The sequence below is a fragment of the Ochotona princeps genome, chromosome 20, assembly GCF_030435755.1.
Source record: "Ochotona princeps isolate mOchPri1 chromosome 20, mOchPri1.hap1, whole genome shotgun sequence".
Taxonomy (NCBI): Eukaryota; Metazoa; Chordata; class Mammalia; order Lagomorpha; family Ochotonidae; genus Ochotona; species Ochotona princeps.
In genome coordinates this window covers 15,615,971-15,641,738 of record NC_080851.1, presented here as the reverse complement: position 1 = coordinate 15,641,738, position 25,768 = coordinate 15,615,971, and the positions used below count along the sequence as shown (strand labels likewise).

The following is a 25,768-nucleotide window of genomic DNA, read 5'->3' as shown; positions in this document are numbered from 1 at the left end:
GTTATTATATACAACTTAAGTTTGGCATAAGAATATGAGTTTTATATATTTGTGAACTCTTAGTATTATAAACCTTAATCTTTCAGCTGTGGGAGGGATTTGGGGTTTGGACTATCCATAAGACAGGTCATGGATGTCACTGCCTAGGTGTCTTCCACACAAACCTCCAATAAGCTCTGTTAGGTCCCCTCACTTTTCCTGGCAGCTTTACTAACACAGCTCATTTGATTGTTCTGTTGGATTCTGGCAGGAGACTTCATGAGATCCACTTTCCTATGGGAGCTGGCGCTTCCTTGAGCAGCCTGGCCTCTACTCATTGGTTCAGTGACCTCACATTTCCTTTGCAGCAGCTGTGATCTCACCCATTGTTTTCATGTATTCCCTGGAATTCTGCTAGCTTGATGAGGGTGCCCTGAGTTTCCCTGTGACTTAAATATAAAGGGATTTTAATGGGAAGAAACACTTTAAGAGAAAAATTCCTTATCCTATGAGATTTTTTAACAAATCATTAATGCACTGTTAAGAATATGTTCCTCTTTTAGCATCAGCTATCACATTGTAGCATTTTCATGTTTTATCTGCTTAAGATGTTGCCCATTTTTTGACTGTTATTTTAATAATCTTGATACTTATTCACTTTGCTATCTTATTTATTTTTCTGGTCCATATCATTTCATTGTAAACTGATGTATAGCTTTTACCCTGAAGTTTATTTAGGAGGTAGTTTCTTATTTAGTACAAATATCAGATCACAGATATTTGATTTTAAAAGCATGTGATCATTGAAAATTGAAGTTTACAGGTAGTAGGAGGGATAATCAGATCATGGAAAAATCTATTTATGAAAAAGGCATGTACTGGGTTACAAAATTTTACACCAAAATAAGCTTTTAATTATATTCTTTTAATGTCTTTTTTAAAATCTTGGTAAATACTCTTGCATTTTACCAGGGTAGCAGTTGAATTGTAAATCAACAAACATAACTGCTGTGTTTAGTACAAGAAGCCATTGTACTGTGAAGATTCTGGAATGTTGACACAAGTATGTACAGTGTAGTATGCTGGGATAAACAAAGCAGATTTTTGAAGAAATATCAATTGTGACTGCCCAAAGCTGAGATTATTCAAATCTTTCTCTTTAGTTTTAAATAAACATGAAATTTTTAAAGTCTTTTACTAGATACAAACCAGATCATATACTGACCTATTCCTAGATATAATTTAAATGTATTCATGAAAAAGATGTACATATCTTAACATGAGAGTAGCAGTTATAAATTTCTTAGAAAATACTTTCAATGGCATGAAATAAAAACATTTATATTTCTTATATATGGCATTTTGGATTTTGGAATTGTTTTTACGAAATTTTATCAACTTTCAGTTGTCTGGGAGGTTCTAATCAGGCATCGCATAAAGTGAAATAGAAGAATAAGTAGACATGAATACGGTAAAAGTGGAATTCCGACTTGGTATAAAGCCTCATCCCTAACCCTAACTCTAGTACTTTAATCATTTTTTCTTATGAAACTAAAAATACCCAGACACTTACTTAGTGAGGACAGGAACTGAGCAAATGCAAGTCAGTCTCATGAGGTCCAAAATTTAAGGGGACCCTCATGCCCAGGCTTTTGTGTGGTTGTCTTTTATTTATTTGAAAGACAGAGTGAGAGAGAGTTAAAAAAGAGAGAGAGAAAATACATCTTGTACTTACTGATTCATTCCCAGATTTCCCGTGAAGAACAGAACTAGGCCAGGTAGAAGCCAGGAATCTTAGAATTCCCAATGACCCTCCCTTCCTGGGTGGCAGAAGTCATTATCCACTGCTCTCAAAGGGGCATTAGCAGGAGCTGGAGGGGAAGTGGAGCAGCTGGGACTGGAACTGGCCTCCGAAAAGGTTTCCAGTACCCACTGCATATTTACTCTGTGTTTGTTTATTTATAAAAGGCCATTTTACTTACTTGAAATAGTTACAGAGATGGTGTCATCTTTAATTGCTTCTAGCCACTTCTTTCCCTTATGCTAGTTCCACCCAAGTGAGGGAAAAGGATAGAGTTGGTTAATGGGTTGAGAACCCTATATCTTTTCCCTACAAGGGCTGTTGGTCATCTGTATCTGTAAATCCATTCAACAAATATTTAATAACTCTATTTGTATAATCTTTTCTACAAAAGTAAGTTTGAGTGCAGTAGCCTAGTGGCCAAAGTCCTCGCCTTGCATGTGCACTAGGATCCCATGTGGGACTGGTTAGTGTCCCAGTTTCTTTACTTCCCATTCAGTTGCCTGTTTGTGACCTGGAAAAGCAATCAAGGATAGCTCAAAGCCCTGGAACACTGCACCCATGTGGGAGACCCAGAAAAATCTCCTGGCACCTGGCTTTGAATTGGCTCAGCTCTAGCCATTGTTGCCACTTGGGGAGTGAACCAGCAGATGAAAGATCTTTCTGTCTCTCTTCTCTGTAAATCTGACTTTCCAATAAAAATTAATAAATCTTTTCTTTAAACTAAGTTTTGTAGCAAAGACCTTAATGATAACTACCAACTAACTTAGACACTCTTGGAAACTGTTTCATGTAGGCATCAAGCACTGCGGGGGGAATTTGGAACAGGTGCCAAATCATGAATGACATTTTGGTTGAGTCTCCATATGAAGAAGTACTGAACTTTTTGAACTTCATTTTTTTTTGTTTCCTACCCAGGAAGATACATCTAAAGCCCTTTGAAGTGTTGCCACCATGCTGTGCCATTGTAGATTCTCAGTCAAAAAAAAAAAATCAGCCTGGCTTGTATTTTGTTACTCTAACAGGGATGGAGAACCTTTTTCTACCAAGGCCTTATGGATGTTTATAATATCACTTGTGGGGCAGACAAAAATTTCTGCTGTATATTTATTGAATTTTGAGTGCTGCCTGCAGTTGCCTCAGAAGGGTCAGAGTGAATAATTTCACAGGCTGTGTACAGTCCATGAGCCTGGCATTTTCTACCCTGTATGGTTACTAAAGCATGAACCAGCAAAATTATTCAGTCTATTCATGATAATATATAACTCAGCACTCTTAAGTCAGACAGCAGTGTTGAATGTAACTATTTTGGATACTTAGGCAGGTCGAAGAGAAGTTCAGACTTGTGAGTCCCTAATGACCCCTTTTTAGGTAGTTCTTTGAAGTGGTCTGAGTGGAGGAGGTAGTGCCCCAGCCCCTAGAGACACCAGGAGCTTGAAAACTATGTCAGATTAGACTCTAGAGGAATGGATTTATGCAATTGGTGTAATAGAATACCAGCATGAGACTGATTTGGCCTAGATTTAAGTCAGAACTCCATCGCTTAATTCTGAAATGAGGATAACATTACTGCATTGCATATGTCATGATTATTTTGAAAATACAAAACACGTGCACGTAAAATTGCTGTGTAAATTGAAAAAGACTAAACAAAGATTTTTTTATTAATGATGTGGATAGTTTTAAGGACATTGAAACCAAAGCAGGAAAGAAAATGCAACCCTGGCCTTCTTAGGTTCTTTAAATCTCTCCAGATAGTAGTTATATTCCTTAGGGGAAAGAGTCAGTGGATTTGTCATGCGTGTGTGTGTGTGTGTGTGTGTGTGTGTGTGTGGTTCCACTTTTAGACTTAGATGACTTGATTTTCTGAGGATAAGACTAATAGTAAGATGTTTACCATTACTAAAGCACTGACTGATTTGACAGTTCTTAGTGATTTCATCTTCAATTAGTTCATCTCCATACTTGTAAGTTATTATATTTAAAATAAAGCTAGATACAAAGAGACTTGGTTTATGTTTCTGTTCCTTGAAGTGCCAGGGGTTTGTGTCCACAGACACCTTCTATAAAGACAATGTCGCCACTTAGTTCAAAACATTGTGGAGTTTTCTGATCAATACAAGAAAGAAATCCAAGAAAAGAACGTAAGCTCAACCAAGTGATCATATACAACTAAAAATGTGAAAGCGTAGACGGCCTTAGGAATTGTGAAGAAATTGCTTTCAAATAGATGTCGTAATAGAAATCATATGAGGTTTATAACATCTTAGTGAAATGAAATGAGTGGAAAGAAGATGAAAGAAATGGAACAAAAGAAATGAACCTAGTTTGATTTAATTTTGCTGTGATTTGGATAATGCAGTGCTGAGTTAAACATAGAATGGATCATGTCTGACTGTTAATTTTGACAAGTGCACATCAGACCAGGAAATGCTGGAATCATCCTGGGTGATGCATGTGCCCCGCTGTGTCATTTTACCTTTAGAATTGCAAATGTGATGGCTGAAACCCTTGCATTTGAACAATGAAAGCAGTTGGAAAAGAGAGCCTTTCCTAATGCAGTGTGTGCAGGTTCCTGGTTAACAGTACCCTTATTTTCCTAGAGCTTTGCCTTACCCACTATTGCATTCAGAACTGGACAATCTGGGAGCCAGACGAGTGAGGGAAGTTCTGAATGAATGAATGGGGTGGGCGATGTTTACCGTTGTCTTTTATTGTTTCTGTGGACAAAGCTAATGATTAAAATAAAAAATGCATTGCCTGCAGGATTTTTGCTGATGCTGTATAATGAAAAAGTGCAAATGGAAAACAGAGCTCCATTTCTCTACATTTGGGGCTAAGTAGCATACCTCAGCGGCGCTAGGTTAGCTTGCCTTTGACAGTAAGCACATGCTTCATGTCATTTGTGTACAGTGTTTTCCCAGCTAAAGAACATCTAAGATTCTGTTTCCCGTCCGTGCTCTGGGAGAGGCCTGTGAGCAAGTGTTCAGTTTTGGACTGCTGTCATTAGCAGAATCAGGTGACCTTTGAACCTCCCTCCCTTCTTTGGCCCCTTCATCTCTTTGAAATGACCACGTTGGTAATATCACGTTTGAAACTTGGAATTTCAGTTATGTGTTTATAGCTCTAATCTCTGTTGTTTTAAATTACTACTTCATTAGTGTGCAATTACACAATAGTAATTCTGCATGTAAGTTGATTAATCTAAAATCATGTCTTGTATGTTTTACTACCAGTTTTTTAAAAAGTTCTGATGAGTTGTATCTGGAAATATTTGAACAGGCAAGATGAGTTCAGATATTTCAGACTTAAGAAAAAGACTTTAAAAAACACCAAAGCAGCTTAATTCAACTTCAAAAATGTTTATGGAAATTGTAGATTATGAAATACTTCATAAACTATTTATATAGCTTTTATCTGTATCCCTGAGGAACAATGTTTTCCGTATTTACAACTTGCAGTCTTCAGGGAGAGTTAAGCTTGTGATTTTTTTTTTTTAAAGATTTTATTATTATTGGAAAGCCGGATATACAGAGAGGAGGAGAGACAGAGAGGAAGATCTTCCATCCGATATTTCACTCCCCAAATGAGCCGCAACGGGCCGGTGCGCGCCGATCCGAAGCCAGGAACCAGGAACCTCTTCCAGGTCTCCCTCGCGGGTGCAGGATCCCAAAGCTTTGGGTCGTCCTCAGCTGCTTTCCCAGGCCACAAGCAGGGAGCTGGATGGGAAGTGGAGCTGCCGGGACTAGAACCGGCGCCCATATGGGATCCCGGGGCTTTCAAGGTGAGGACTTTAGCTGCTAGGCCACGCCGCCGGGCCCAAAAGCTTGTGATTTTAAGTTAAATTGAAAGTATGTCATTGCAGAAATTAAAAAGAAAGGATCATAGTTGGCGCAAGGGAGGGAGACACAGGGCAGGAAGTACCATTTCCTGTAAAAAATTCTATATATGAAATACATGGACTCTGTCCTCCTCAAATAAATACATCTCCAAATTTATCAAAACACAAATATTCAATTACAATGGTAAGAAAATTATTAAGACGAACATAATCTTATCCTTGAATTCAATTCCTCCACAAACTTTCTGAAATACCCTTGTATAGAAAGAAAGGTATACAGGGGAAATAAGATTGTTAGTCATTTGTGCAGCAGGGTGTTAGAGTGGAGTCTGTTTTTGAAAGGTAGACAGAGGCAACAACTTCGTTGCTCTGCCTCCTTCCCAATGCCTCTTTGCCTCATATTTCCCAGGAATTTGCTTTGCCTTTGCATCCTCCAGATTAGATATAAGTATTACATAATGTAGTGAATGTACTGAGTTTCTGTTTTTACACAATGAAAATACTTACTCTTTCTAATTACATAATGGTTGGAGGGATTGTATTTTTAACTGTTGTTTTATATTTTAAGATACAAAGAAAGAGTCATCCAAAATACAGCTATCAATAAATAACTTCTGTTAACATTTTTGTGGCTTGGCTTCACATTATACATCTAATTTTCCATTCATTGAGTTGCATCATATATGCTAAATTTATTCTTCTACTTTCTTGCATTATAGTAACATGTCAGATTACAATCCCTCTGAGTGTAATTTAACAATCTGCATTTATTTATAGCAGTCTACAGATAATTCACACACACATACAACTCATTTTATTAAAACGGTTTGTATCATATATATTCCGTGACATGTTTTTGTACAATATGTGGCACATATTTTTTGGCCAAGTCATGTGGAAACCCATTTAATTTACACAAAGTAGCTTTAACCTATTCTTAAGTTCTTAATTCCTTTATTGATGGACATTAATTTTATTTCTGGTTTATGCCTACCATGAGCAGCTGGCAAAATTTATTCACATGTAAATGTCCATATGAATTCACCTATTTATTTCTTTGGGGCATTTTTCTGAATCATGAGGTTGCTGGGTCAGATTTAAATTCAAAGATATTTCTAGAAACTTCTTCGGAAGATGGTAATGTCTGAGATTTCCTTTTCTGCTGTAGAAGGGCTCTTAGCTATCAGCAGTGTTAACTATGCTAAGTGATACTCTCTTGCCCTTCAACATTTGATTTTTTAGTATTGAATTTGAGTATGTTACCATTTCTCTTTTATACATCTTTTATACCATTCTTCTTTTATGCAAGCTTAATATATGTAATAAATTCTGTGTTTTTTTTCTTTTTGTGAGTTTTCTTTTCAACTAACAGTAGTTAGTATTGTCTTACAGTAAATGAATTATAATGTGCATTGAAGATATTTTCTTTCTGTTACAACTTCTGGGTTTTCAGCTGCTTCTTAGGATTAAGTATATATTTAGCCTCCTGGTTTTCCTTGGATTTATATTATTTTTAAATTGATACCTTTAATCTGCATGGACTTGATTTGTGAATGTGTAATATGCATTCATTTTTTAAAAAGGTTTATTGAAAGAGTCACAGTGAAACACATATGCCTGTACGTGTACTTACACACACACACACACACACACACACACACACACACGTCTTCTCTCCACTGACTCAATCTCCGAATGGCCTCAATGGCCAAAGCTGGGCCAGTCCCAAACTGAGAGCCAGGAGTTGCTTAGAGAACTCCAACATGGATAGAGGGATCCAATGCCAATGCCTTGGGCTGTGTGCTCCGCTGCTTTAGCAGGCATTAGTTGGGAGCTGGATGGCACTTGGAACAACTAGGCCTAGAACCTGCACTCATATGGAATGCCAGTGCCTCAGGCAGAAGATGAGCTTGTTAGAGCACCATGCAGCCCCTCATTTTTCATTTTGTTTTCTTTTGAATACCCAAATGCACAGACCCCATTTTACGTGGGCCACATTGCACTCATTTATGGGGCATATCAGTTTGTCAGCCATTAGGAGCTGCTTTTGGATTCTGTGCGGCTTTATTCCTCATCTGTCTGCTTGTCCAATATCGGGGGATTTTTTTCCTTTGGAGATGTTGTATTATTCATATTATATATTTTTGTCAAGTGCTTCCCTTTGTGATCTTGTTACAGTTTTCTGGCTGATCTCGGTATACATGTTGTGATTCTAACTGTAATCATTTATAGTTGATGAATCTCTATTGATGCTGTCATCTGCTATTTCTTCTGAGTGTTATCATTTTAAATGTATTACAGATTTTATACACATTTCCTGCTGTATTTACTCCTAAATATAGGTGTCTTATTTTTTTAAAATATAAATATTTATTTATAAGTATAAATAAATATTTAAATATAAATAAAACAAAACTTAAAAATATTTCAGGATTTAGGTGCTATTGATAGAGTAAAACTACTAATTTTTGTATGTTTAATTTCTATTCATTCATTACAACACCTTAAAGTTCCAAAAATGGCTGTTGGAATCATTTTAATATTCAGGCTATCTTATGTGATTAATAATAGCAACATTTATCTCATTTGTTTCAATGCTTATGTTAACTTCTTTTGCATTATAGTTTTACCTGAGTGAACAAATAAGTTTCAATAATGACAGCAATCAGTAATATTTTTGCCCTTGGAGCATGCCTTTAGGTTGATTGAGATGACTCTTAATTTTTAAAAAGATATATATTTTTTTTAATTGGAAAGGCAAATGTACTACATGGAGAAAGAGAGACAGAAAGATCCTCCTTCTTCCAGTTCACTCCCAGATACCCAGAATAGCCAGAGCTGGGCCTATGTGAAGCCAGGACAAGGAGCTTCTTCTAGGTCTCACATGGATGGAGGGCCCCAAGGACCCAAGGCATCCACCACTACCTTCCCAGACCATAAGCAGGGAGCGTGGTTGGAAGTGGAGCCACTGGGACGTGAGCTGGCACCCACATGGGGCACCTGTGTTTTCAAGGCAGACGAGTAGCTAGCTGAGCCACAGGCCCGGAAATGATTGTTTCCAATGAATAATAAATGAGAAAATGTGCATAAATTCAAGGTATTTAATAGTAAAATCGTGTGTGAGTCCTTTTTTATACCCCAAGTTAACAAATAGGGAATTTAGTCTCTACTTTAGGCATGCTTTAGTCTGTTTAAAAGATAAGAGACTTTACAACGTTGATTGTGTTACAGATTAGAGATTCTGTCTAATGGTTTATGCTTTGTGCTCCATTAAATTTCCGCTGGAGCAAGGATGTGGGAATGAGACCTATTGGTCTTTAAATATAATACGTGCTTTTTTCTTTCTAATTGAAGACAAACTATTGATAATAGCAATTTTCAATTAACTTTGGCTCTTTTAAATAGCCTAATAGTTAAAGAGTAGGCTCACCATTTAACCAAAACATTGTGGCTCCTTTTGCTTTATTCTAGTTCATTTCCTAATTAGAGGAGACATTCACATCCAACCAAAGGTAAATCCAGTATGACAAAGGACTTGTTGATAATCTGTGTAAACTGAATGCTAATTGGTGTGATGTGTCAGTGTCATTTACCAGTAAGGACATTGGAAATGTATTTAGTTTTCCATATCTCTGTTAGCATTCATAGAGTGTAGTTATAATCTGTAAACTTTCCAACTGAATTTTGGGCTGGTTTGCAATAAAAATTGCAAAATGAATCAGTGACATTTCCATGCATACATGCAGTTATAAGGAGGATGGGCTAGAAGACAGCATATGTAGTTTTTTTTTTTTTTTTTAAGAGTACTTATTTTTTTTTATTTTTTTTTTAAATATTCATTTATTCATTAATTACATTGCATTATATGACACAATTTCATAGGTACTGGGATTCCCCCCCCTTCACCCCAAACCCTTCCCCCATCATGAATTCCTTCACCTTGATGCATAACCACAGCTCAAGTTCCGTTGAGATTCCCTAATTAAAAGTTTACACCATACAGAGTCCAGCATCCCACTTGTCCAGTTCAAGTTCAACCGCCTCTTAGGGAGGCCCTCTCAGGTTTGTAGGCAGAGCCAGCAGAGCGTCACCTCGATCAATTAGAAGCACCAACATATCATCAGCAACAGTGCAGGTATGATGAGGCTGGTGCAGAGTCCACTGATTGACATAGTCCGTCTTTTTAAAATAGCTGTGGTAACTGAAAGCAAAGGTTAGATCTAAATATCTGACAAGTATGAGAAAAAATTACCTGAAAGGAAAGTTCTATTAAAAATATGCCCATCTGTGTATCCGCATATGTGTGTTTTACATGCTTATTTCTTCATTTAGTGAATATTAAGGGCACAGTAGAAGTATAAAACAGTTGGAGTTGGGACAAAGTGCTTTGGACCAAGTAACATGTTTCTTTTGTAGCAAATCTTGAGTCAGAGCAGTAATATTTCTGCCTAAGCAATTTGTGATTTCATTGCAAAGCACCAGTATATTATCACTGTGATATCTTTTTTTTTTAAATATTTTATTATTATTGGAAAGCCGGATATACAGAGAGGAGGAGAGACAGAGAGGAAAATCTTCCATCCGATGTTTTCACTCCCCAAGTGAGCCGCAACGGGCCGGTGTGCGCCGATCCGAAGCCGGGAACCAGGAACCTCCTCCAGGTCTCCCACGCGGGTGCAGTGTCCCAATGCATTGGGCCGTCCTCAACTGCTTTCCCAGGCCACAAGCAGGGAGCTGGATGGGAAGTGGAGCTGCCGGGATTAGAACCGGCACCCATATGGGATCCCGGGGCGTTCAAGGCGAGGACTTTAGCTGCTAGGCCATGCCGCCGGGCCCAATCACTGTGATATCTTAAAACATATTGCCTATGCTACTTGCTTAGCATTTTTATTTTTCCTTGAAGAATAGGATAGTCATTACATTTTAAAAATATAAAAACAATTATGTTGGAGAATAAAATCAGTTACTTTTAATAAAATCACAATCTTGTGCTCAACACATTTCCTTCTGTTTTGATACTGAGAGAAAAAGAAAAAACACTGCTAGTGTGTATAGTCTTTCAAGGATGCAGCCAGTGCGACCAAATAATTAGATGTCTCTGTTATCCTTGGATGATGTTGAAACGAGACCTTGAAGAGAGCTAATGAGGCACTAGGCAAAGCGATAATAAGAGAGGATGAGGAAGGAAGCAGAAAGGGCTCCAAGAACTTCACGGTGCAGACCTTCTCAGTATTCACGTGAGGCAGAGGACAGAAGCAATTGCATAAGCGCTTCTGGAACCTGACCTTGACCCCTTTTACTGTGTGAGGAAGACTGATGAAAGCCTGAAGTTTCAATCTGTGATTTTGAAAACTTCGCATTCTTTGGTTAGATCAGTGACTGCAGAAGTTGTTTCTGCCCCTGCATTGCCTTGGATCAAGATCTCAGATCCCGTAATCAGAGAGTGCGCACCTTTCTGGGATCCTGGTCCCCAGGCATGCTTCCTCTTGAGTCCTTTGTCGTAAGTTCGATTTGGAGAGTTGAAATCCGAGCACTCTGCGGAAGGGAATCCTGTGTGCACTTTAGCATCATACGTTTTTCCCTTTCAAAGAGATTAACAACTGTTCCAACTTCATGAAGCAATGGAGTTGCAAATATGTACAACTCACTGCATAATGTTGAAGGTCTGTAAATGAAACTTAGATCAAAAAGTTTGTATCTCAATTTTTGCACATTACAAAGAAAGTTTCGCAAACCAGTAGATGGAGAAGAATTTATTCAAAACATAGTAGTGTAACACTGTTAATTTATAATCACCAGATTCTTATTTTATCTTAAATGTTTTATCCTTCAGTGTACAGACAAAAAAATGAACCCGGTGGGATTTTAAATTGTCACATTATGGAAGCATGCACAAAGAAATATAAATAAATATTATCTAATGTCTGAGTGGATTTCTTCCATTACAATGATTGAATTAATGGAGGAAATAAAAGTTTAACATTGTAGAATGTAGTTGCTTTAATATAGTGTATGACCAGACAAATCTGGGTTCAATCCATGTCCTTCCACTTACTGCAGTCAACTACATTTAGTGTGACTGAACCTTCTAATTAGAAAGTGGAAGCTAGGGCCCAGCGCAATAGCGTAGCAGTTAAAGTCCTCATTCGCCTTGAACATGCCGGGATCTAGTGTGGGCGCCGGTTCTAATCCCAGCGTCCCTGCTTCCCATCCAGTTCCCTGCTTGTGGCTTGGGAAAGCAGTTGAGGGTGGCCCAAAGCTTTGGGACCCTGCATGCATGTGGGAGAACTGGAGGAAGCCCCTGGCTTCGGATTGGCACAGTTCCAACCGTTGTGGACAGATGGAAGATCTTTCTCTCTGCCTCTCCTCCTCTCTGTTTATCTGCCTTTCCAATAAAAATAAATGAATCTTAAAAAAAGAAAAAAGAAAGAAACTTGAAGCTGAAAGACAGTCAGAAGAGCAGTCTAGGGCCCAGCACCTTAGCCTAGTGGCTAAATACTTCACCTAGTATCATTTAGGGCACTGGTTCTAATTCCAGCTGCTCCACTTTCCATCCAGCTCCCTACTTGTGGCCTGGGAAAGCAGCTGAGGATGGCCCAGAGCCTTTGGATGTATCCATGAGGGAGACCCAGAAGAAGCTTCTGGCTCCCAGCTTTGGATTGCCTCAGTTCCGACCATTGCGGGCACTTGGTGAATGAACCACTTGATGGAAGATCTTTCTCTTTTTCTGTCCTCCTCTCTGTGTATCTGCCTTCCCAATAAAACAAAAGCTTTTTTAAAAATTAAAAGAATAGCCTAAACTCCTGTTTTTCAAGGGTTCAAGCTTTATAGTGGGAAGGAAACTATAGAAAAGAGAAAATGAAAGCCTATATATCAAAATATAAAGTGTGGGACATGGCCAAAACAATAATTACATACAACAGAGCTGTTGGCTCTGTTTGAGATGCCAGGCCATCTGCTTCTTTGTGACTGTGAGGTTTTTCGACATATACCTTGGTAGATGTCCTGTGGAAAGGTGTTGTGAGCAAAAGCCCTGCAGGCTGTGCTGGTGTTAGGAGCTGGTGTTGCCCAAGGGGAAATGGTGAAACCTTCCTGCTCCTTTACCCATGTCAAAACAAAGGGCACATTAGTTTATTAAAAAGATATTCAGACTTACCAGTAATTTGAAAAGCACAAAGTAGAGTGACAACGAATTAAGCACTTACCATCCCTCACCTTTAAATATGAGAGTTAATGATATCTAGTTTGGGTTAGGAGGAGAAGAACTTTGATCAGAATATAAGCTAAATTTGCCTTCTTGGAGAATGAATATTAAAATGGATTAATAAAATATGCGACCCAGTGAAGTCACTCTGGGTACTTGTCCCGGTGATACCTTGCATACATGCATTTAAATCAATGTTTCTGCAAGGATGCTTGTTTACACAGATTTGCAACTGTAGGGTATATATGTAATTCAGGACTAGATATCTGTCACGTGTTTCACAGATATTTATCCTCATAGTCACGTCAAGAATATGAAATAGAGGTTGAGCATTTGGTATAATGGCTAAGTGAAGGCTCCTGGTGGAGTTGCTTGACTCCTGGGGAGCTGAGGACTTTGGTTGTCATGGTGCAAGCAGAAGGCCTCTGTGCCCTGGGAGGCCTGCAGTGGTGAGTGTGCAGATGAAAGGAATTTGTCAAAGGCTGCTTCCTGCAGCTCCCCACAAAGACCGTGCTATTGGAAGGGAGAGCAGCCTGAGATCATGTTGGGCATGGTTGGGTAGAGGCCCCAGCAACAACATGCTGGTTCAGGATGTGGCACCTGTGGCCTGGTGCACTCTTAGGTAAGGCATCAGGGCTTTGCAATGATCCCTAAGACGGATCACTGGTAACACCAGAGGGCCAGGTACAGCAATTCCATGAACATTCCTGGTCTCTGCTCCCTTGCTTTCGTATCTCTTTGTGAGCAGCCATAGAAATTCATCCTGGATTAATCTGCCACCTTAAACACACTGTTGTGTTTCTATGTATCACGTGACTTCGTAAGCTCAGTCAATAGTATTATTAAATTCATAAATTCACATGAATGAGCACAAATATAGCATGAATAGGAACAAATAAGGGGGTTTGATGCTTAACCATTAAATTCTTGATGGGTACTATTAAAATTAAATAAATTAATCATTAATATTTATGACTGTAGACATTTTCTGTACAGTAATTTTTCACTAATGTGTGTGCTGCCTTTGCATATTTACTGATTAACAGAATTGATATTCTCTAAACAGCCTAATTAGTTAGTTTTATCATAGAATATTATAATATAGCCTTCCCAAGTATGAAAATATGTATTCAAATGTGCCTGTGCTTAATGCATCATCCTCCACTTCTAAAAGAAAAATTGAACTCACTTGGTTTATTGTACAGATAAAGTTCATTTATTTAGCTCTTCCCTAACATTTAAAATAAACTTTACTGGGAAAAAAAAACTGATTTTATTGAAAAAAAAAGTTCAGATGCTCTTTGCTACACAATTGAGGTTGAAACATGAAGCTGTTCCACATATGTGATTATTAAAGTCCAGGTTGTACCTCAATTTATAATTTGAATTCCTACATGTACTATAATATGTCAAGTAGGTATTTAGGCTAGGAATCTGACCTGTTCTTTTTATTAATCTGCCTTATACATCCTCTTCTTTGTGATTCAACACAAGAGATTTTTGCTATTGAAGAATACACTTATTGCACCACAGAGAAAAAAGTGAAGAGACAAAAATATGCTCAGCAAAGGTATTTTTTTTTCATTACCTTGAACAAATATTCTGGCAGATATTCCATACAGCTATAGTGACTTTTCATTTTTATGTTAATTACAATTTATCAAAAGAAGTTGATTTTGTGAAGTCCTGTTTCTGAATATCTTTGCTGAGCCTTCGCAGACTGTGAGAGTACATTATGCAATGGCAAACAGAATTATTCCCTGTTAAATGATACAGCAGTCCTGTTCCTCTGAAGGTAGAAAAAACTATGCAGAATGTACTCTTCATCCTACGTGCCACGTATATTAAGAATTTATTAAAGAGCTATGGAGTAGTGGGTAGAATGTCTTAAAGTGCCATCTGTTTCTCAAGGACTCTTTATACCTTTCAATTTCATACCTCCTCTCCAGTTTTATTACAAATAAAATACTCATTACTACCTTCCCCTACACGTTGGTGATGATCTCTTCCTGTTTGGTTGTCTGCATCAGCTTATTTATCAATTGAGGAAGTGTTGTGTATTTTTCCCAATAGTCACACAAATTAAACAAATGGAGAAAAAATACAAGGCTCCAATCTTTGAGGGAGTATGAAATAGGGGAAATAAATAGTACTAGCCATGCAGAAATTAGGAAAGCATTGTAAATAATCAAATTTCTATTCTATGTCAAGGGAGATAGCAATTTTGCATCAACTAAGAGTACAATGGCTTCCAGAGAAGAAACTTTTGACTGAAAGATTCAAATCTTTCCATTTGTTATTCTCATTCTTGCTGTAATCTTCATATCACAGATTTGTAGGCATGAACCATTTTCAAATAATTTAGTGTCCGTTCCTCACAGGATGCTCACACCAATGTTATGAAATAGAAAAGTGAAATTTTACTGTTCCTAATTTAGAGTTGTGGAGATAGTTGGTGACTTGTCCCAAGATCATGTGATACAGGACAAATGTGATGTCTCTTCATTCTATCCAGGCCAATCTTTTCTTTTTAAATGTGGCTTTAAACAATGAGAGTATAACCTTTTATTCATAAAAGCTTACACCTGTCATACACATACACATATAGATATGTGTGTATCATATATATATATAATATATAATAGATGGTGTGTGTTTTTAAGAATTCAACTGAGGCTCTAGGAACACTTTTCACTGAAGTCCCTTCAGCTTCTCTGCTTGTGGCTGCATCACACCATGCTTATGAATGTTCATCTAGATCCTACTACATTCCTCCAGATGTCACACCTTGTAATCCACTGCTTACAGGAATCAGCTTGCCTTTTGCCACATTGATAATCATTTTCCACATTTATGGATGTTGAGATTCAATATTTTATGTTTTCCCTTATTAAATTCAATATTTCATGAAAGCTTCCTTATCATCAGCAGGCCTTTGAAAGATTCAGCTAGCTCAAGACTAAGAGGGCAATCGGAAGGTGTCAACAAATGCAAGGATGCCGTAACTCCCTGTCTGTGAGACGATGAGTATGTGTGAAGAACCATTAATGTCAGGCAGAAGGATTCACACTGGATGTACAAGACTGTGATAACCATTGTAGATTCTTGAGTAGATTTGTGGGCTGAGTATAAATTTCTCATAAGATGGTTTTGTCAGCAGTGCAAGATGGTGGGTGAGAATCAAGAAAAAAGGTGATTTGTCCATTCAGTCCTGTAATGGTACCCACAGTCCTTGGTTCAGGACTCAGAGGTGGAAGTAGAGACCACTGGATGATTGGAACAAATATTCTATATCAGAGTTTTGTTCAACTTACTGCAAAATTACATAGATATAAAATCCTGGTTATGGGTGTCTATCTGAGTATGGAAGTTCAAAGAGGAGGATACCAAGGTAAAATCCTGAAGTTGGAGATACAAAGTAAGAAGAGAGGCACTGTTTTACAATAAAGTTTCATGTAATATATTTTGTGAATAAGTTCCATATCAATTATTATTTTTTTTAACTTGGACACAGAGCTATCGTACTTAGGCCAAAGTCCCTAAGTACCCACAACAACCAGGGTTGCAATAAGCCAAGATTGGAAGCAAGGAACCCAGTATAACTTGTCCACATGGGCAATAGGAATTGAAGTACTTGAACTATAATCTGCTGCCTTCCTGGTTGTGAATTAGCAGGAAGCTGGATTTGGAAATAGAACCAGACTTGATCCTGAACACTTTGATAGACAAAATGGGGATATCAACTGACATCCAACCCCAGCCCAATAGATAGTCATCTGGATTTCTCAGTTGTCCAAGCTATGAAGAATTGTTCAGACCAAATGGACATTAATGGAATCCAATGTCTTAGCATAGAGAAGGATTTCCAATTCATTATGACTGCCCCAAAGTGGTTTACCTTTAACCTCAATCTGTTAACATTGATGTATTAGACTTAGTTTCTCAGTTTCATTTGCCATAAAAAAACAGTATGTGACAGTTAAATCAATGTTTGACTTGACACTTTGTAATTCTTCTTTTAAGTAATTGATACTTAAAATATCCCTGTGGCTACAATTTCCTATTCTCTTTGTTTAATCCAAGTTTTCAACACAGATTTCTTTGTCAGCAAAAATTCCTTAATGCTGAAAAATGCCTATTACTACAAAGAACTGCGAAATCAAGGTGGCTATACGGCATCCCTTTTAAAGTCTGGTGAGTCATTTTGACTCTGCCTCCTGAGGTACTGTAGAGTTTTCACTTGTGAATTTGGGTTTGTGCCATGACGTTTCACTGGTTGGCTGCATGGGACAGCATGGGTGAGAAGGAAGCATTCACTGTGAGAGAGAGAAGCTAAGCCCAGGCTCTACCAGGGAGGCCTCCTTGCCACAGCTGTTTAGCCCATTACTAAGTACATTCCATGCTGATAGTCTCCCACTCAGCTGCTGACCAGCCATGCAGCCCTCAGCTTTAACAGGGAGAATATGAACACTCCAGCTGACAGGTGACACCATTTGGCAATGTTCCGCTGCAGCTCAATAAAATAATTCCAATATCAAAGCAAGGAAAAGTTCTCTGTCTTTATAAGGAAAATGTTTTTAATGTGCATGCATTTTGCTTCCATAAGAATTGCTGCCTGTCATTTACTAAATTTTGTGCTGCATTCAGATGTTAAAATTCACTGAGAATTTTCATGTTTTTAAATGAATAAATAAATACTACAGGAAGTTAAATGTCATCTTTAAGGGGAAAATGTGAAATTTGAACATAGTTAAAAGTAGGAGACATCATTTTCCAGCACTGAATCTGAAAATACTTAGAGTGGTTAAGTTAGGAAATGAAAGTTATAGAATTTTATTGAAGGGAAGGACCTTACTGGTATTTTAGTAAAATGTAATTTCACCATATAAAAAGTTGTCAGACAATGTGATGACTGCCTAATGAGGCTTGTGAAGCCCAAGAGTGGCAATTTAGAAATGTCTGGAGTGTCTTGACTCTGAGCAGGGCATTCATCATCTTCTCTCTTGATACATATTTGGGAGTTTGTGAAACCAGAAAATCCTCCTGGTTTGCTCATTAGTACTGAAAAATAAAATTCTTGGATTCATAGGGAAAAGCATATATCCCACTAGCAATATTTGCAAGCATTAAATCTATGAATGTAGTTTAAAAATAAAATCTGTGGAATCATAACAGATAGAATTACAGGCAAAACTGTTCCCTACATTAGCATGTGAAAAATGTGTCAATCTCAAAAAATGTCACTGTTTTTTTCTAAATTAGGCTATACAGTTGAATTAATATTCCACATGTGATTTAAGTCTCATTATACTTGTATTTTGCTATCCAGCACTAGAATAACTGCTTCATTTTGGGGAGAAATTAATCAAATCTGTGACTAAGCTCTTCTAACAGAACACAGAATCCTACAAATATATTTTGCTTTACACAAGCAGCAAATATTTTGATCTAACTCGAACATGAAATATTGTTGGATTACATTACAAATATTGAAAAGGATTGTTGATATTATAAAGATTTCAAGTAATAACTATTGTATGGTAAATTGCCCTATAATCTTGGTAGTACTACTGAATTATTTAGGAGAAACATGTTCTTTAGTTCAGTAAGAATTCCACAGGGACTGAAAAGACATATTGCTTTGAATTCTATTTATAGTTAATATATTCCAGAAGTGCCAAAATGGTTCTATTTCTGAAAAGTTTTATGAGCTCATTATAATATAATAAACTTCATGAAGGAACTTGGTAGTGAGTGGGTTTGGGAGTGAGCTGTCACATATTGTTGATTATTGATCAGCCAGTTCCGTCAGTATAGAGCCACTCAAGCTTTATGTGGTAAAGCTTCACATATAAAGAATACATTTTACTCGTTCTAGCCATTTTTATGTCTTATCTCCACAATAACATCGTGCACCTACTGTACAGTACTACAATAGAATTTATGCCGCCCTCCTCGTGGACCTCAGGATGAACTAAACTGGCCTATACCGTGTTCATCAGGTGGGTCCACTGAGCATGTGCCTGAATGTTGCAGCAACTTTCTTTCTTAAAAAGTTTCTGTAGTCCTCACTCTCAGTATCCACGCTAAGTTCATTGCATGCCCCTAAAAGTTGTGGTGACCTATGACCATATCTTGATAGACACTCAAGCAACATTTCCTGGACTGTAAAGGCAGAAAACTGTAACATGTGGCAGAAAAATATAACAGGTGTTTCCCAAAGTTACTCCAACTCGGATCTACATGCAATTACATGTACTACTGCTAGAACTGGAATTGAGATCAGGAGGACTGGAGTGGAGGAGAAAGAGAAAAACCTTTTAACGAGCAGTTTGTTCCAGAGACAAAATAGTTTCCTGTAGCCACACAGTTATTTAGGTCAGGAAAATGTCAGGGCACTCTTTTTTTTAATTTTTTGTTATTTTTTTTTTAAGATTTATTTTAATTACAAAGTTATAAAGTTAGATGTACAGAGAGGAGGAGAGACAGAGAGGAAGATCTTCTGTCCAATGATTCACTCCCCAAGTGACCTCAATGGCCGTAGCTTTGGCAATCCAAAGCCAGGAGTCAGGAGCCTCTTCTGGGTCTCCCACGTGGGTGCAGGGTCCTAAGGCCTTGAGCCATCCTCAACTGCTTTCCCAGGCCACAAGCAGGGATCTAAATGGGAAGCTGGGCCTCTGGGATTAGAACCGGCGCCCATATAGGTTCTCTGCGACTTCAAGCTGAGAACTTTAGCTGCTAGGCTACCGCACCAGGCCCCAGAGCACTTCTTAGTGGTGAAAATTTTTCATACAGCTTTCTCCCCCGATCTCTCCCATTTTGTAAACCATGCATTATCTTTGTTTTTAAATTCCATTTTATGTGATCTACTCTGTTTCTGTTGTTGGTAGGGCTATTTTGATTAAATCTACTTACCAACTATTAATTTTAGGTGACTTATATATTTGGAGTGGTTATGGAATTAGCTGTAGATTTGTCCTTCTCATACTGCATATGAATCACTTCGGTATCGTTCAAGGTGATTTTTATTTGATAGTGTGGCCAGGAAAAACTGGGAGTAATAGACTCCCAGTTATTGCTAATGGTATTGGTCTACACAGCAGCAATTCTGTAGGTTAGATCAAGATTACAGGTACAACTTGCACCTGAACGCAAGCTCAGGTTAGATTGTCGAAGTTGGACTTAAGGAGACAATGACAAATTATTGTGATCACTGTCGTAGCTTTCCCTGGATTACAAGTAGTGGCCCCAGGTAACATCCAACATTTAATCCTAAATTTTTGCCTTGCTAGGAACAAGAAAAAACAAAAACTCTTGCTAGATACGTGCATACATAAAAGTTAAAGAGAGATTAAACAAATGGACTTCAACAGAGAATTTAAACTACTAAACTTTGCTCTCTACTGTTCTCATTTCACAAAATATTTATCTGATCACTCTTTGACTTATAGTAAGTATCATCTGCCCTTGTCTAGAAATCCAAGTTGTGTTTCACTCAGTCTTCCCCATCTGCTGTCCCGAGTCTGTCACACAGACGGAAGGAAGTGTCGCAGTGACTGTGTTTTCTATCAGGCGGGTATTGCAGAAGCGTAGCTAGCTCCTCCATGTCTTTATCTGCCTGGAGGAACATATTTCCAATGAAAACATTATGAACCAAAGCATAATCCCTCAAGCCCTATGTTCATGTCGACTTTCCCACAGCCAGAATGAAAGAAAAGAGCAAGTCATTTGGTAACCACTGACAATCTGCTGACTTAGTTTAGCCAAAATGAAACAAAGAAGCACCACAGCGTTCAGGTTGCCACTCAGGTGAACCATAAGGACATATGGAAGTGATGCTGAGCTGAAAGAAGCTACAGTGCATGAAGGTTGTAACTTCTGTGAAATTGGAAATCTGTTACATGGATACACATAGAGATTTCTTCCTCCCTCCATTTCTCTCTCTCTCATTCCCTCCGTTTATCTTCTTTCTCACTTTCTGTTCTCTCTCTCTCTGTCTCTGTCTCTCTCTCTCTTGTGGGTGCGTGCGTTTCTCTCTCTCTCTCTCTCTCTCTCTCTCTCTCTCTCTCTCACACACACACACACACACACACACACACACACATCTCCATACTGGAATTTTCCTATTAGATATATCCTTGATATATCCATTCCAGGGTGAGATGTTTAGGTTGAGTTCATTAATTAACTAACAGAAATTTGCTGCTTATTCTTTATTCTCCCTTTCAGAAATCACTAGTGAACAAATTTCTAAAGCTAGAAACGTCCAGGATAGGTGATGACCTTTTCCACTCTTTGAATCTCTTCAACTATCCATGAGAACTTACAATTCAACACTTTTCTTTTCCTTGTAGTATATAACTGCTTTTAATGCCTAACGCCATTTCTTTTGTTGGTATCCATATAAATCAGCAACAGAAAGGTCCAGTCTGAATCCTAGCTGAGCTGTTGATTACACATATTGAGGAGACAGGAGCCTGAATTTCCTGGTCTGTGAAAAATAAATTGCATCTCAATAAAGGTGGACCAAAAAAAAAAAAAGACGCATGTATTTTAAAAATCATGACACTAAAGTCTTACTAGCTGCCTGGTATCTAATACAACCTTTTCATTTTCTTTCTTATTTCTACTCTTTACTGGAAAAAAAAAAACTTCTTACACTGAGGCCGAAGAAAGATTTTTTGTGCTTTACCCATGAGCGAATATACACTAAAAAAGGATGCTTTTTCTTTATAAATACATTTATTACATCTATCTCACATGACAAATTCTAGTAATTTAAAATTCATCATAGTAACTTACAACTGCATGTGACCTCCTGCACTCCCCCAAGTAAAATTATATGCTTTCAATTTAATTACTATAATCTTGTCTTTATACTTTGGAGTCCCAGTTTTAAGCAGTTACTTAATATATATACATATTTGTTGAAAAGTCTAGAGTAAGGGAAAAGTGCCAAAAAGATCATTTATGCATTCTAAGTGTATCTCTTATGTATGTATGTGTCTATATATGCACACTTAGTATGAACATCCCTGTTACATATGTATACCATACATAAAAATCATCACAGTGTTACTCTTATGTTTATGCTACTTTCCTATATGTAGGGTCAGTGTTGAAAATTGTGAACATTCATTAGGCAAAAGTTTATTAATATGAAGACAAATCGTGTATTTCATAGGTTCTAAATTCCAAGACGATAACCACACTTCTCTCTTCTTTTCCCTCCCATCATTTCCCTCTTTTCCTGTCTTCATTAGTTTATGCATAGACATAATTTTAAAACACTCTATAGTCTCAGGTTTAACTAAGCACCTTCATAAACCTGCTAAGTCCTCCTTGGGACTAACAGCATGTTTGCAAAGTGCCTCACTGGTACACAGCCTGGTTCTGTGAATACAGACGCTGGCCAGTTCACAGTGTGTCAGTACTACTTTGGTAATAACTCTGAATAATGCTGTTGTTCTGATAAGCTGATTTATAGCCACTTGACCTTGTGAGATACAAGGCAGTGTGGCTAAGAAAATGGACTCAGTTTCTTGAAAATCCAAATTAAAATTTCATCCCACTGCTTGTTGAATGCAAAGCTTGCATGTACAATGTATCCAGTGGAGTCTTCCAAAAAAAAAAATGACCTACTAACATAGTCAGCATTCATCTTTGATCATGTTACCAGGGTAATTGTCATGCGAAGCAGCTAACAAATGGTTGACTTTTCCATGAAAAGTTGAGATTGTTAATCTATTGCTTGCATGTGGAATGTGAACATAATCTACTTTCATTCAGTAGAAGATAATACAGTATTACGTGCACAGAAATAAGCTCTTGAAGGGTAAGAAATGTTCCTAAAATGTAATATGTCAAATTTCACAAGTCGAACTCGGTGAAAGAGGAGTCATAGGGGCTTCGTTTGCTCAGTTCTTTCCTTGATTTTCATGAATAAACTGCTGAGTGCAAGAGTAGACATTTGGTGATCACAGACATTATGTAGAATGTTTAATGTTGTTGTAAAAGTGTAATTTAATAGCCAGGACTTGATGTTTGAGTAGGAATGGAATCTGTTAGTCTTTCCTATTGTCACAGGGAAAACAGAATCCATTCATAGAACCCTCTTTCTACCATCTCAAATGATTTCCCAGATCTCTCACATCTGACAGAATGACTCATTCCTTGGAAGACAGTTTTCACATACATTCCAGTACAATATTACATGTGAGTCATTACATTAAAATCATCCTGTCTCTGTGGTTGAACACCCCAGATGATCATAGCACATGAACAATGACATTGTATTATCCCACTAAACTGGGTGACTCTGTTGAGGCAAGAAACTGATTGTGTCTTGAAAACACTGACTATTAGTTATTGACACTGGTTAAGATTTCAACTAAAAAGCATCACAGGGTGCTTTGTCCTCCTGAAACACTCCTCAGAGTACATCCATTACCCCAGTTGTTGACACAATGGTGTCATCTTCATCTTCATATGTAGATACTGCAATTTAAGACTCCGATACCCTTCAATTTAAGTAGATTGCAATTAGAGTTTGAACCGCTTATTGATAAGTGTTAAAGCTATATCTCCATGATATATTTGTTAAGCAAGAAGTGCATTTCTAAAACCTAAGATGTAATAATTAATGTTCCTATATGTCTCCTGTGTAGTGAAGTATGAAAGGTAATGTATTTTATTAAGTAAACTTTATAATTGTAAGTCACAGCGTAAGTTTCAAATGGCATTAAACATACTGTTAAAGCACAATTAAATTACTTTTTTCTAGTCAAAACAATATTGTATTAAGCTAATCATGCATGTTTGAATCACTAAACAGAGTAGAAATTAGCATATGTTAACAGTTCTTTGGTTCTCATTTCCTAAATTAAAACAAATCTGGAATGAGTAAAATGAGCAATTTGGTAAACTTAGCTTTAGCTAACTTCATTTACTTCCTTTTATTTTCTATTTCCTATTAATAGTGTAACAACTCTCACAAATTACAAGGAAATGCAAATATGAGCATTGAGTCTTCTTTTACACTTTGTAAATGTTAATGTATTTTGAATGAATTTGGAATCCTGTCTCCAAGCAGGAATAATAAGTGCTCAAGCTGATTTCATTCTGGAGTGTAGAGCACCAAGTTCTGAGCTGACTGTGTGTGACGAGAACATCAATGTTCTTTTACAGCTTTTGCCAGCAAGAGAAACTGCCAGTGACCTTCCAGTCCTGCGTGATGACCAAAGAGTGCCAGGTGTCTGAGTGGTCGGAATGGACTGTGTGCTCCAAAACGTGCCTCGATACGGCGTCTGCTACAGGCTCTCGTGTCCGAACCCGGAGCATCAGGCAGTTTCCCATCGCCAGTGACCAAGAGTGTCCCGAGCTGGAGGAGAAGGAGCCCTGTGTGCCTCACGGAGACGGAGTAGCCGCTTGTGCCACGTGAGTCAGAACAAAATGGCGTGCCAGGAGCCCGGATGGGCCGCTTGTCCACTGTTGGATTTGAGCTATCGAGAAATAGTAACTTTTAGACATGCAAAATGAAAAAAATAAACCTTTACATTAATCTCTTTTTGCATGGTTTACAGAATAAGAACATCTGCATTGAGCTCCATTTGCAATCCTTAGCAGCTGCTCTATGCTTCTATATTTCTATAACGGAGGTTAGTGAAGTTTTTCTATAGAAGAACAGATAGTTAATACATTTTTCATGCCACATGCATCTCTTTTGTGATGACTCAGCAGCACCACTGGGTATGGATGTGAACAGTTCATTGAGGCTGATATCTAATAATGCCATCTTTGCAATAACAGCTGGCAGTTGAATTGGTTCCTTAACCATTATTTTTTAATGCCCTTTATAAAGTAAAGAAGACTTTCAACCAATTATGATGTAGTAAAGCACATGTATAAAAAGCCTATTTAATGGAGTTAAATACTACATGGAAATAATGAGACTTTAAGCTCCTTGAGGAAAGAAATTGTGCTTGTTAATTTTGAGGTTTGGTAGGTTTTGACTCTTTGATTTGTCACCAACATGTATCACAAGGCCTTGCAAATGCTCAATACCCAAGAAATGTTCATTGATTTCAAATATAGTACATGAATTCTGAAATTTAAGATTTTTTTTATTTTTATTGAAAAGTCAGATATACAGAGAGAAGGAAAGAGAGAGAAAGGTCCTCTGTCCGATGATTCAAACCCCAAGTAGTTGCAATGGCCGAAGCTGAGCCAATCCGAAGACGGGAGCCAGGACCTTCTTCTGGGTCTCCCAGATGGGTGCTGGGTCCCAAGGCGCTGGGCCGTCCTCGACTGCTTTCCCAGGCCACAAGCAGGGAGCTGGATGGGAAGCAGGGCCACTGGGACATGTACTGGTGCCAAGATGGGATCCCAGTGCGTGCAAGGCAAGGACTTTACCTGCTAGGCTACTGCTCTGGACCTGATTTTTAAAATATTTTACAGAACAATAGCATTTTTTTCTTTAAAAATACTTTGTCCAAGAAATTCTTGTGAATTATATTGCCATAATAGTACTTCAGATTAGTCTAAAGATGGAATATTTATAGGGCAATTGGAGAATCTTGGTTTCTCAGTAGAGAGTCCCAAACCTTATGGAAAAGTTCTTTAGAATATTCAAAACAATTGAAGAACACAGTTACAGTTCAAATTTCCCAAACTGGTAGGAAAGTAAACAGATAGTATTATTAATACTGGTAGTCACTAAAATAGGGATGGTTTAATGAGATCTTTAATTCTATAGCACTTCGGAGTTACCTGCTGCCCTCAGAAAAAGGCTCAAGGAACTGCCAGGGTCTTGAGTATTCTCTCTGCTTTGAATTTCTTCAACTTCTGTTTCCAGTGAGGTGCTTTCTTCTTTATCCTCTCAGAAAGTCAAATCTTAACAAAATACAAACAAAATACACGGGTAGCATTTTTTTTTTCTTAAAAT

At 37.8% G+C, this 25,768-nt stretch overlaps 1 protein-coding gene across 1 annotated transcript in view; it reads left to right on the top strand.

The window, feature by feature from the left end:
* The window catches only part of THSD7A (thrombospondin type 1 domain containing 7A), a 300,382-nt gene that overhangs the window by 124,029 nt on the left and 150,585 nt on the right, over window positions 1–25,768 (top strand). Inside the window, exon 3 of the mRNA XM_004582344.2 lies at window positions 24,013–24,261. Within this exon, the coding sequence (XP_004582401.2) occupies window positions 24,013–24,261 (249 nt within the window). The remainder of the gene's footprint in view (window positions 1–24,012; window positions 24,262–25,768) is intronic.